The sequence below is a fragment of the Polypterus senegalus genome, chromosome 8 (assembly GCF_016835505.1).
Source record: "Polypterus senegalus isolate Bchr_013 chromosome 8, ASM1683550v1, whole genome shotgun sequence".
NCBI lineage: Eukaryota > Metazoa > Chordata > Cladistia > Polypteriformes > Polypteridae > Polypterus > Polypterus senegalus.
Genome location: NC_053161.1, coordinates 138,244,933 through 138,258,042, shown reverse-complemented (window position 1 = coordinate 138,258,042; position 13,110 = coordinate 138,244,933). Strand labels below are relative to the sequence as shown.

The window sequence follows — 13,110 nt, the reverse complement described above, 5'->3', positions numbered from 1 at the left end:
CTATAATAAATACTTACATTTGTAAAGTGAATAAAAGTAATGGAGAAACTACAAAGCAGAATTAAAACAAGCAACAGCATTGCACATACAGTGACAGGAGGTCAGAACAACAGATAAGATGATTTTACTGTTGGAGATACTTTTCTACAGAAGGGGGCATCTTACTTTTGCAGCCGCCAAGCCTCCAGATCCACCTCCAATGACTATAAGGTCATAGTCATATGAATGTAAGGTTTTATCTTCTTTGCCCATTTCAAGCAGATGTTGCACTCTGCCAAACTGTAAGAGGAAATAAAAAATATAAAAATTATTTCCTGTATAAAATAAAAAAGAACAGGGCAGCACGGTGGCGCAGTGGTAGTGCTGCTGCCTCGCAGTTAGGAGACCTGGGTTCGCTTCCCGGGTCCTTCCTGCGTGGAGCTTGCATGTTCTCCCCGTGTCTGTGTGGGTTTTCTCTGGGTGCTCCGGTTTCCTCCCACAGTCCAAAGACATGCAGGTTAGGTGCATCGGCGGTCTTAAATTGTCCCTAGTGTGTGCTTGGGGAGTGTATGTGCCCTGTGGGGGGCTGGTGCCCTGCCCAGGGTTTGTTTCCTGCCTTGTGCCATGTGTTGGCTGGGATTGGCTCCAGCAGACCCCCGTGAACCTGTGGTTATGATATAGTGGGATGGATGGATAAAAAAGAACTACAAAACAGTTTTTAATTGGCTTCGAACCCTGAGTTTGTGGGTTCAGATTCCTCTACTGACACTGTGTGACCATGAGCAAACCACTTGACCTGCTAGTGATCCAGTTGGAAAAACAAAAAGAAATGTAACCAAGTGTATCATTGTTGTACGCTGCCTTGGATACAGCTGTCAGCCAGTTAAATAAGTTAAATTTATTTACTTGTCAGAGAAAGATCAGTCCCCAGTTACCTTTCGTTGACTGTACAAAATGTATTGACCTCCCACATTATCTTTTTACAACGTGGCTGCTGATGTATTAAAGTGAGAGGAATCTTCTGCCATGCCTAAAGTCCATCACCTCTTTGTGCTTTCATGAAATTTAATTTCCAGATTGTTTAGCCTCCACCACTTCTTCACTTCTGCGACTTAATTTATGTATGCAAACTTTCACAATCCATGAATAAAACAACAGCAGTGTGTCATCAGCACCCTTGACTGTTCCTTCTGAATTCACACATGAAATGCGGTCATGTTTGTACAACAAATAAAAAAGTGGTGCTAAGACCCAAAGTTTCTTGTGATACGTGTTTACGTAATTTTTGTAAATATCTGGAAACAATTCTTTGAACTAAATTGCTATAATTTAAAAAATTCTGAAAAGAAAAATGTGCCAAGATTAATATTTACAAGAAGACGATGTTATGCAAAATATAACCTGTGCCTGCTGCCAAGCGGCAGTAGCATTCCACTTAAGTTAAACATTCACAGACATTTTTTCCAATCAGATATTTTAATAGGTTAAATTCCGAAAAACCTTTTCACAGGACTCACTGCATCAAATCTTCTTGAAAAATAGACTGGGAACTATGAGGAACGGCTTAAGAACATTTATATTACATGGAATGCCCAGTGGGGGCTGGGTGGTCTTTTGGCCTTGGAACCGCTGACGATTTCATTTTTATCTTCTTTTTTATTTTTTTCTGTTCTCTCCAGCCATCTGACCTTACCACTGAATTCAACTTTAAAGACTTAAAAAAACAATTCTATATATATATAAGGTGTGATATATGGCCGTCAGTTTATCCTGGCTAATACCCCCACACCGCTAGATGGAGTCCTTCCTGCAACATGGAGGGGCCCCGAATTCCAGCAGGGCATCGGGGACATTGGAGTTTTACTTCACAGCCCTGCTGGATACCATGGGGGCCGCCAGGGGACGCTGTAGGGAGGCACAAGTATTTTTATAGCCGGGCTGAAGAAGAAGAAGTTTTCATCTGACCCGGAAGTGCTATGAAGTCACATGGACTGAGGGAAAGAAGCACTTCTGGGTCAGGGAATATAAAAGGACGATGGGAAAACCCAGTAGACTGAGCCGGAGTTGGGTGGGAGTGTGACGGAGCTGCTGGGACTGGAGGATTGGTTATTGTTGTTATTATTATTGATTATTGTATTGTTTATTGATAGTGGAGGTGGAGGTGCTTTGTGCACATTATTGTAAAAATAAATTCTATATTGGGACTTTTACCTGGTGTCTGAACGTGTTGTCTGAGGGTTCAGGGGTCAAAAGTGACCCCTATCTGTCACAAAGGACTCTACTTTTCCACTAATTATATGTCTGTTATATTGTTTTTTCCTACTTATTCAATATTATTCTTACCTAATATAGTTTCCTTTTTTTTAGTTTAGTTTCTTTTTCTGCAACTTTTTGATATTTTGTAAAGCACATTGAACGACATCCTGCATATGAAAATGTGTTATAAAAATAAATGTTGTTGTTCTCGTAATCACAGAGACAGAAAAAAAATAAAAAACTCTTGAGCGCCGCTTATTTCAGAAAAAAAGAAATTCTGTACACCAAAAAAAAAGTTCCTAGCTGATCTTCTGAGTGGAGCAGGGGAAGAAATATGCAAACATATTAGCTACAAGTATTTTTAGTAAAACAAAGATTTTACACAAACAAATCTGATTTATATCAGCGTGTTATGCTGTACATGGGAACAATGTGTTTTACAAATACATTGAGATTCTGTTTCTTCATTTTTTTTTATTTTATAGTTTGAGAACTTACAATTCTAGTGGCTCTGGAGGAGAATCAGATTAGGCAGGCACATAAAGAGATGATAAGAAGGATGTTTGGATGAGTAAGCGAATACACCACCACATCACATACTGTACAAGGGTGGTCAGCACTCCATGCTTGCTGAAAATCAGTGGGGCTCCTACAGATGTGATACTTGTTTTGTTTAAGCCTTTAAGTTATCATTTCTGATTACTACTCACCCTACCCATTACTTTAATTTTGCATTTAAGGGCTTAGAGGTTCAAGAATGGGGCAGCATTCAGATGAGCCGTCCAAAGCAATATGGAAAATCCATTTTTCGTTAATAGTTTCCTGTTATCTAAAATCCACTTAGCATGACTAAGTGTTTTTAAACAGAACAGGTCAATGTCAAAGAAAGTCTTAGAAAAATGTGCCATCTGCCATCTGAATGAACACCTGAAATTAACAAAAGGGACAAAGACAAAAAAAATGCATGTTATTATTCGGAAGACTAAATAGGCTGACAAGAAGCACATGCCTGTCTTGCTCAATGGCTAAACCAGGCATCAATAGCTCTGTTTATCATCAACGATTCAACCCAATACAGCAGCAAACCTCTAGACAGGCAGTGACCTTACCTGGAGAGCTGCTGCGTCTGGCTTTTATGTTGAATTAAACCAGCATCAGTTACAAGATCAAGAAAAATCATGTGACTATACTAACTATATACATCAGGGCCAGATTAGGATAATATGGTGTGCCACCTGGGCACCAGCATCACCAGAGCTGCCATATTGAGACAAATTGAATGCAATTTACAATACACCTAAAAAAAAATAATCAGAAAGTATTAAAGATTAAAAGCAAACAAGCTTTCAAAGGACAAACATCTGATCTGGCAACTGCATCAGTTTTCTCAGATTTCACAGGGGTGTTAGAATCCATGTTATCAATTATTGATTGGTAATGCTTTATAAATCAGTGTCTTACTGTTCTTTTCAACGGCCACAAAACTACTACCTTTGGCTTTCTAAAAAATATCTTTATAACTTTACCTAGTTCATTTTGCCCAAAAATAAAATAAAAAATAAATAAATAAATAATGCCTGGGCACTTCCCTTGTAATTATATGTACTAAAGCAGTATAACAAAAAGTGAACAAAATGCACAAGATGAAATAGGGACATTAAATAAGAAGAATAGTTACAGCACTACTCTCTTCAATTCTTACAATTCGAAACATAACACATCAACAGAATAAGGCAAAGCACAATACCTTTTAGCTATCTGTACAAAAGCAGGATAATCTACAGTACAAGTGTGAAACAGAGTGCAGAACAAAAAAATTGAAACTAGGCTAATAAAAACAAAATGGCTTCTTTTGACAATGGCAACCCTTACTTACTGTAAAATCTTCTTCACGGTAGACCTTATTCAGGTTCTACAAAAACACTGTTAGGGTTCTGCTGCTGATCATCAGGTAGGACCTTAGCTCCGTCATTATTAAACACACTAATGTTGTTCACTTGCTTATGGGCAGTTATTTGACATCCACACGAAATGCCACATTAGGTGCCCAGTCAGACCTGGACATGATAGATAGATAGATAGATAGATAGATAGATAGATAGATAGATAGATAGATAGATAGATAGATAGATAGATAGATAGATAGATAGATAGATAGATAGATAGATAGATAGATAGATAGATAGATAGATAGATAGATAGATAGATAGATAGATAGATAGATAGATAGATAGATAGATAGATAGATAGATAGATAGATAGATAGGAACTTTATTTATCCCGAGGGAAATTCTTTTGTCATATACATGCTCAGTGCAACAAGAGGAATAAAGATAAGGTAAATGTTAAATGATATGTTAAAGGTAAATCCTATTGCTGTGAGGCTTCATCATTTCTAAGAAAAAAATTATCAATTTCATCACAGTGACCACATTAGTAGACTTTTTTCTTTTAGCACACCCACTAATCCAGGTATTGGCCTTCTTCTGAGGGAAGCTGCTCTGGTGTCAACAGGCTAAATGGGCCACACAATAAGGAATCAACTTGTTTCCTTGAAAAGGACACTAAATGTTAGGCCTACACATATAATATTGAAGCCTGGAAGCTGAGGGACTGTTGAGTTTTAAGGAGAGGAAGGACTGCTGTCAGGGAAATGATCGATGCTAGAAGCAAAAAAAGAGGTGGTACCTTGGATGGAGGAGTTGGAAATTGAAGCGGAGATTTCTGGATGGTTCAGGGGACAACGGGAAGGTGTGGTATATAAGGGTGAGGTAGAAGCATGGTGGCGGTTGAATTCTGTGTAGGGAACCAGTGTTTTCTTTTAGGGGTCGTTTCTCAGGGCCACAACAATGAGAGGTTTATAGATAATCGTAAAGAGTTCCTGTTCAATTTCCTTTTTTTTATTTTAGATTCATATTTTCATCTTACAGTGTCTGTGGTGGGCTGGCACCCTGCCCGGGATTTGTTTCCTGCCTTGTGCCCTGTGTTGGCTGGGACTGGCCTCCAGCAGACCCACGTGACCCTGTATTTAGGATATAGCGGGTTGGATAATGGATGAATGGATGGATGGATAATGGATGGATGGATAATGGATGGATGGATGGATCTTACAGTGTTGTGACAAACCTTTCTGCAATCACTTCTTTATCCTACTGTGCCTTCCTTCTGAACCTGTTATGGGGAAATCGCTACAATATTTACCCTGTAATGATATTTTTGAAATCAGATCTACACAAACAATACAAATGAAGCACTGAACAAAGAGAAATGGGACAACCTTTGTACAACTACTAAGAACAAAAATGAACTGTCAACGCAGTGTGTACAAATTAGTCAATAAAAAATACTGTCTACAATTTACTTGAATAGCTTTCGCCATTAAATTGTTAACTTTCACAAATAACAAACACTTATATTGGAGAGCCCTCTAAGGTTGTCTACGGCAGATGATTTTATATTGTAAAAAACTTGCCATAATTCAACACGTCTCAATGTCCTAATTAATAAACACAAAATGAGTCAATAAATGGTTTCTGAGCTCAAAGACTTCGCTGAAGATAGACTTTTTTTTTGCATATTATTATTATAAGAGTGGAAAAGCTGTGAATTATTGTCTGTAGACATGGATGAAATATGATAAAAATATGATAGAATAGACTGTTAGCACTTAAGAGTTTATTAGCAGAAATTTTTACAATGTTTTTAAATTAGAAAAGAAAGTGCAAAGAGCAACATGCAATGTAAAGACTCACGGTAACATGCAAAAACTTGAAATTATTTGTACCAATGATGTTTGAAATTGCTATTTGATGTGATGCACTCATGAGGCATCATTAAATGTTCTAATAAACTGATCTGACAGACACATCTTATGGGAGAATTGTGGACTTTACATATAGTGTGGTGTTACACATCAGTAAACATAAACGTTCAGAGGAATGTTTGATACAAATGATTTGTAAATGCCAAAAAGTAACATGCAGGACATACATGTGAATAAAGAATAAAATAGAAGACTGCTTGTGCTTCCCTGGTTGAGAACTCCTGAACAAAGCTAATGATGGGACATTTTGTTTTCTTAACTGGTGTCACCAAAGGTAGTACAGAAAGCATGTGCACGTGGAAACCTTTTCTTCGTGAGTTCTTTTCATTTTCTTTTGTTTTTGCACGTGCACATGCACATGACAAATCACATATAGCCATGATAAATCCAGGGTTTCCTATTCACGGCTTTTTGTTGAAGGTGCTACCCTGGCCCCTGTGTCCCTGGACATCCACTTAATTACCCATATCCCATCCCTAACATGCAGTTCTTAATCTTCTAAACTCTGAAAAAGGTGGCCTGAAAATAAAATATTTATAGTAATGTACCTGTGCTGCCTGAGTTGCCTGCACCTGGCACACTCTTTGTGCAAACAGACATCAATAGTTGTAAACTGACATGGACCAGCAACAAGTGAAGAGACTGAGGTTTAGGTGCATAAAATGCAAAGTGCTTATTAAAACCAAGACAAGGAGTAAAATGTCTATAGTGTATTGACCATGGAGCGGCTGCTGCTTCACCATCTGAGGCCACAGGTCCGCCACCCCCTCGACCCTCTGCAGTTCGCATACCAGGAGAAGGTGGGAGCGGAGGATGCCATCATCTATATGCTACACCGATCCCTCTCCCACTTGGAGAGAGGCAGCGGTGCTGTAAAAATTATGTTTCTGGACTTCTCTAGCACCTTCAATACCATCCAAACTCTGCTCCTAGGGACAAGCTGACAGTGATGGGAGTAGATTCATACCTGGTGGCATGGATCGTGGACTATCTTTCCGACAGACCTCAGTATGTGTGTCTTGGGAACTGCAGGTCTGACATTGTAGTCAGCAACACAGGAGCACCGCAGGGGACTATACCTTCTCTGGTCCTGTTCAGCCTATATACATCACACTTCCAATACAACTCAGAGTCCTGCCACGTGCAAAAGTTCGCTGATAACACTGCTATTGTGGGCTGCATCAGGAGTGGGCAGGAGGAGGAGTATAGGAACCTAATCAAGGACTTTGTTAAATGGTGCGACTCAAGCCACTTACACCTGAACACCAGCAAAACCAAGGAGCTGGTGGCAGATTTTAGGAGGCCCAGGCCCCTCATGGACCCCGTGATTATCAGAGGCGACTGTGTGCAGAGGGTGCAGACATATAAATACTGTATCTGGGAGTGCAGCTGGATGATAAATTGGACTGGACTGCCAATACTGATGCTCTATGCAAGAGAGCACAGAGCTGACTATACTTTCTTAGAAGACTGGCGTCCTTCAACATCTGCAATAAGATGCTGCAGATGTTCTGTCAGATGGTCGTGGCAAGTACCCTCTTCTACGCAGTGGTGTGCTGGGGAGGCAGCATAAAGAAGAGGGACGCCTCACACCTGAACAAACTGGTGAGGAAGGCAGGCTCTATTGTAGGCATGGAGCTGGACAGTTTGACATCCGTGGCAGAGCAACAGGCGCTGAGCAGGCTCCTGTCAATCATGGAGAATCCACTGCATTCACTGAACAGTATCATCTCCAGACAGAGGAGCAGCTTCAGCGACAGACTGCTGTCACTGTCCTGACAGACTGAGGAGATCGTTCCTCCCCCACACTATACGACTCTACAATTCCATCCGGCAGGGTAAACGTTAACATTATACAAAGTTATTGTCTGTTTTACCTGCATTTTTATCACTTTTTAATTTAATATTGTTTTTTATAAGTATGCTGCTGCTGAAGTATGTGAATTTAACCTTGGGATTAATAAAGTATCTATCTATCTATCTATCTATCTATCTATCTATCTATCTATCTATCTATCTATCTATCTATCTATCTATCTATCTATCTATCTATCTATCTATCTATCTATCTATCTATCTATCTATCTAATAAATGGTGTCCATGGAAAGCATAACTTCTTCTGAAAAGAACCCAGCAGTTACATTGAGAGAGAGTTCTTATAAAATTATTGCACAAAGTCTAGATTCTGACCCAGAGCACCACACACAGTTCTGCCCCATCCTGAAAAATTGAGTCAAATCCCCAGGCAACTATGCTTCCCTACGAACTGTTCCTTACTATTATCTGCTTTATTCTGTCATCACTGCTTGTTGACGTTAATCAACAGATCTGAACCTCACTTCATGATGGATCATTCTCCTTCTCTCTCTCTTCTGTACAAGACTTTATGGAACCCACTTTATCTCTGCTCTCTCCTCACGCTCATTCTCTTTCTCATTCTCTCTTTTGATTATAATTATCTTTCTTCCAATAATACTCCTTATTTAGTATCTCTAACTTTTTAAAATGCACGTTCACAGCCTCAACTGACATTGTGCACTCGCCCAACCACTAAATGTCAATTACCTCATTGAGGCGAGTGCATGTGCCTGCCAGCACCTATGAACCTGCAGGCTTTGTCAACACTCTAAAATAAATAAATTAAATTAGACCCAGTGAAAAACACCCGTCAGACACGCCCCACCATAGTACCTAGGGATTAGAATTTAGTTTATTATTTTTCCTGCTAGATTAAATATTTTAGGAAAAATTTCACTTTGAATATGGGTGAGTCTATTTATGACAAAAGGTTTGGAAATGTACAGTAGCTGTAGCTGCAAACCATACAGATATATATAAGAACAAAGGAAACAACACACAAACAAATGACAGAATTCAGTCTACTGAGCTCAGTTGGTAAGCTAATGGTTAAGCTGTCTACTGTACATAGCAAATCCAGACATTTGGCACAAGTTATCAAGGTTTCAACTTCAGCTTCATTTGGTATTTTTTCCAGATTGCCCCTAGTTTGTTTCTTGTATAAAGTGGCACTTCCAGTCTTAAATGCACTTTCTCTTAATATCCCACCAGTGCGATATTATCTAAAGAAATAAATTAGCTTAATCAACTGTATTAATATCCATGAGAAATTTAAAGACCTAGATAAGATCCCCGTGGACACTTCTTTGATCAAAACTAAGGATAATTAATTCCTTGAATCTGCCAGAGTTAACATGCACAGTGGTCCAGGGATGCACTCAGTTGCTAGTCTCTCGACAACTTGCTTCATTGCTGGTGACCAGTGCTGCTGCACACAGTACTCCAGCTGTGGTATCGCTGGTACATTATACCAGTATTTTACCTTTTTAAGTTCACAGATGACCCACCGCCAGCAACTGAAGAGTGTGGTGGGGGGGTTCCACTTGGTGAAACATCTACGATTTGAAGAGCAGGGGGATTCCCCTGGTGTTAAAACCAGGAAATATATATCTTGCAGCAATGTAGAGGAACGGATGGGAATGTCACAACAACTCATTAGCAGAAGAGCAGCTTTTTTTTTCCTGTTGTGCTTGCCGCCCAAGGACGGCCACTCCCAACCCAGTGATGGCCACATGTGACCTAGAGATGCCAACCCATCCCATCCCTGGTTGAGAAAGACTACATAATACAGTCTGACCATAACATTTCCTTATACAAGTTCATTAGTTTTTACAAAATAGCCAAGATTTTATTTATCTATTCAATTGATTCTGCACATTGTTTAGATGATGAGAATTTTTTTATCAGTATGAATCCCTAAACTCTGTTCATTGTTTACTTCCTGTAAGACAGTGTGTATGTATTATTAATATTTCTTTTACGTACGTGTACTCTCCTATAATAAATGTTATGTTCCAGGTGTTTGCCCAGTTCTGATGACTGTCCATAGATTTTCGAATTGTTTTTACTGCTTCCTCAACATCTTGTATCCCTCTAGTTTTAGTATCATCTGCAGATTTCACAAGTTCACTAGCTATCCTAGAATCTATGTTATTAGTTTCTGGGGCAGTGGAGCATTTCCTGTTATCTGAACACTTTGTTTCCTGAAGATGAACCAACAAGAACCAAATAGAACTCCAGATTTGCAAGTTATCCCTTATACCGACAGTTTTAAAATTAACTCTGTGGAACTGTATCAAAGACTTTTTGAAAATCTTAATAAATCATGGCATAATCTTTACTTTTTTCTCCCAGTTCACATTGCTGTTCAAAAAAACTAACAGATTCGTTTAGCATGATCTTTCTCACATAAACCTATAAAGGGTGTTATTTAGGATACTAGTTATATAAAAGTACTCTTTTAAACTATTACTTATTATAGTTTACATAATTTAGCATGGCACAACAGTAAGACTTGCTGATCTGTAATTATCAGGATCTTTTTTTGCCCTTTTTTGTGTATTGGGCATTTGCAGCTTTCCATTCATCAGGTAGTTCTCCCATCTGAAGTGAATTTTGGACCATGTTTAATAAAGGTCATTTTTTCCAAGTAAAATTTGCATAATATAATTTAATTATTTTTTGTGTTGCTTTTCTTGTCATTTTGTTTATAAAGGCACTACCATTCTGTGGAGCAGTTGTTAGGTAAAGTCCACAATCAGTGATATTATCACTCTGGGGGCAGAAAGGCTACAAAATTATACTTACTTCAAATTTATTTGAGTTTTTGGAGAGTTGACAAAAGGTTTAGAGCATGTTTATTTAGTTATATTAGATTTCAGTACTACTTATTTTTTGACTATGATATTGGGATTTGATTTTTGGCAAAACACTAGGGCCCCAGTCCTTATCAAGAACTTATCAGTTAAAACATGCAATTAAGAAAGCTCAATACAATTCAAAGTTCCATCAAAATGATACTAAAATGTCAAAGACAAAAAGTGTAAAAGTGAAATTGTAGTAAGCCCTGATGTTACTGTCCTTGGAAAAGTTTCCACAGGTGAGCAATGAAAGCTCAAGAAATGTTTCGAAAACATTACAGAAAAATAAATCAAGACAACCTAAGCAATCTTAAAAATCTGTATAATAAATTTGGTGGTATCAAACAAAGCATCAAAGAGTGCTGTGAAGGATCAGGACTGGTTAAGAAAAGCAAAGGGGGTGTGACACAGTAGCGCTGAATAGTCTTATGAACATACCAGTTCTGGCAAATGAAATATACAGGGTACTCAAGACATACCTTTGAGACTGAAAATCCATTCAGAAACATTTTGTGTTCTTTTGAAGGTCTATCTAATTCAGTGATTCAGATTTCACTGCATTTCTTAGGTGAGTCACATGTTTTCAAAATCTGTAATGATACTTCATAACTGTGTAACCCCTGAGGCAAATCTTCATTGGGATGATAGCAATATTTAGTCATTGCTTTGCCGTGCATTTAGAAGTCCGTCTACACCAAGGCACTGAATACTTATGCAACCATCAGTGATGCTCTTTTGTTGCTCCTAAAAGCTGTTATTTGCATATACACTCAGAATGACAACCTCATTCTCACACTGCTTGCCACAGTTCCCTCAGGTATTATGCTTCTCTCCAAACCCTTAATGTGAAATTTGTTTTCTGATTCTGAATTGCCTGGCAACAGTAAATATGGAGCAATCCCAAGATACAATGGACCATTTGAGTATATTATGCTGTCTAGCCTAAGATTGGTGCTAAGCTCTTGACTCCTTTGCATCCACGATCATCTCAGAGACTGCTTGCAAGGTCTGACTTTTGTTATTCTCCCATCTTTTTGACCCTTGATGCTGTGCTTTCAACTTAAGTTTCTGCCTTGTAACATTGCTGTCAATGACCACATCCCCATTTTGATTTACAGTCAGATTATCTTCATCCTCTCGTTCTCCTCTATTAATGTATTGGACTGTTACTAATCACAGGGCCTATAGATGATCTAACTAATGGGGATCAGTCATTTTTTTTCCACTTTTAATATTTGTAAGAGTGACGCTGTATAGCGCCCGACCTGACACAGATTAGACACGGGAAGTATGTGTAAAATAAACTTTTATTTTCTTCGTCTGTGGGCTATGCCTTTCCTGTACCCACAGACACAACACAGTCCCAAGCACACAATAAACACAAATCTCGTCTTCCTTCTCCACCACTCCTCACCAAGCTTTGTCCTCCTCCCACCCGACTCTGGCCACTGAGTGGTGGTAGTCGCTGGCTCCCTTTATAGGTGCTTGATCCCTGATTTCCAGCTGCACTTCTGGGTGTGACGAAATGGTTGCCCACACGGGCTCAGGAGTCCCAAATACATCGCCCCCTAGCGGTACCTGCAGGACCCAACAGGACTGCACCCAACTCCAATTCCCAGGATGCCCTGCAGGAACCCGAGGCACTGTTCCACCCCAGGGAGGTGGCCAACTACCGTTCAGGAGGAGGTATTGCAATGTCCATGGCTGCTCCCCCTGAATATAGTGTGCAGGGGCGTCCTGGCTGGGTAAGGACACCAAGCCCCGTCACATATTGTAAAGTACTCTCTTGTGTGGGAGATCTGAAAGAATTGTGACATCACTGGTCTAGTGTCCTGCTGCTAGAAGAACTCAAGTCCAAACATTCAAAATGCCCCCATGAAACTGTACTTTTCGCTATTAAAAGATAGAACATGACTGTTCGGCTTTCAAATATTGCTTCACTTATTTTTATCAGCCAGCAAGCACTGCCAAGTTCTCTACCTTCATAAGATGCCTCACTCTCAAAGGTGAGCAAAGATGGTGTGAAGCACAGCTGTGAGTGTGGCAGATTTGGCAACAGCATGGAACCTGCAGTATCAGAAGCAACCTTCTGTAATAACGCTCAACAGAGATGTTCAGATCTGAAGCCTATCTGGAAGGTGCAAGGCTGAAAAAGATTTGTTTTCAACATTATCCACAAAAGAGTAACCATAAATACACATAGGGTTTAGAAACCGGAAACCTTTAAAACAGAGGCTAAACCAACATGACAAACAAAATTTGCAGCTAAAACACTAAACTAATTTCAAAAGCTCAGTCACTGTGAGTAGTGTACTGTCATATTTTATGATGTC

The 13,110-nt window shown here is 39.3% G+C and overlaps 1 protein-coding gene across 1 annotated transcript in view; it reads right to left on the bottom strand.

Annotated features, from left to right (window-relative positions):
- The window catches only part of LOC120534319 (thioredoxin reductase 1, cytoplasmic-like), a 125,613-nt gene that overhangs the window by 91,048 nt on the left and 21,455 nt on the right, over window positions 1-13,110 (bottom strand). The window contains exon 3 of the mRNA XM_039761822.1: window positions 166-279. Coding sequence (XP_039617756.1) covers window positions 166-279 — 114 coding nt within the window. The remainder of the gene's footprint in view (window positions 1-165; window positions 280-13,110) is intronic.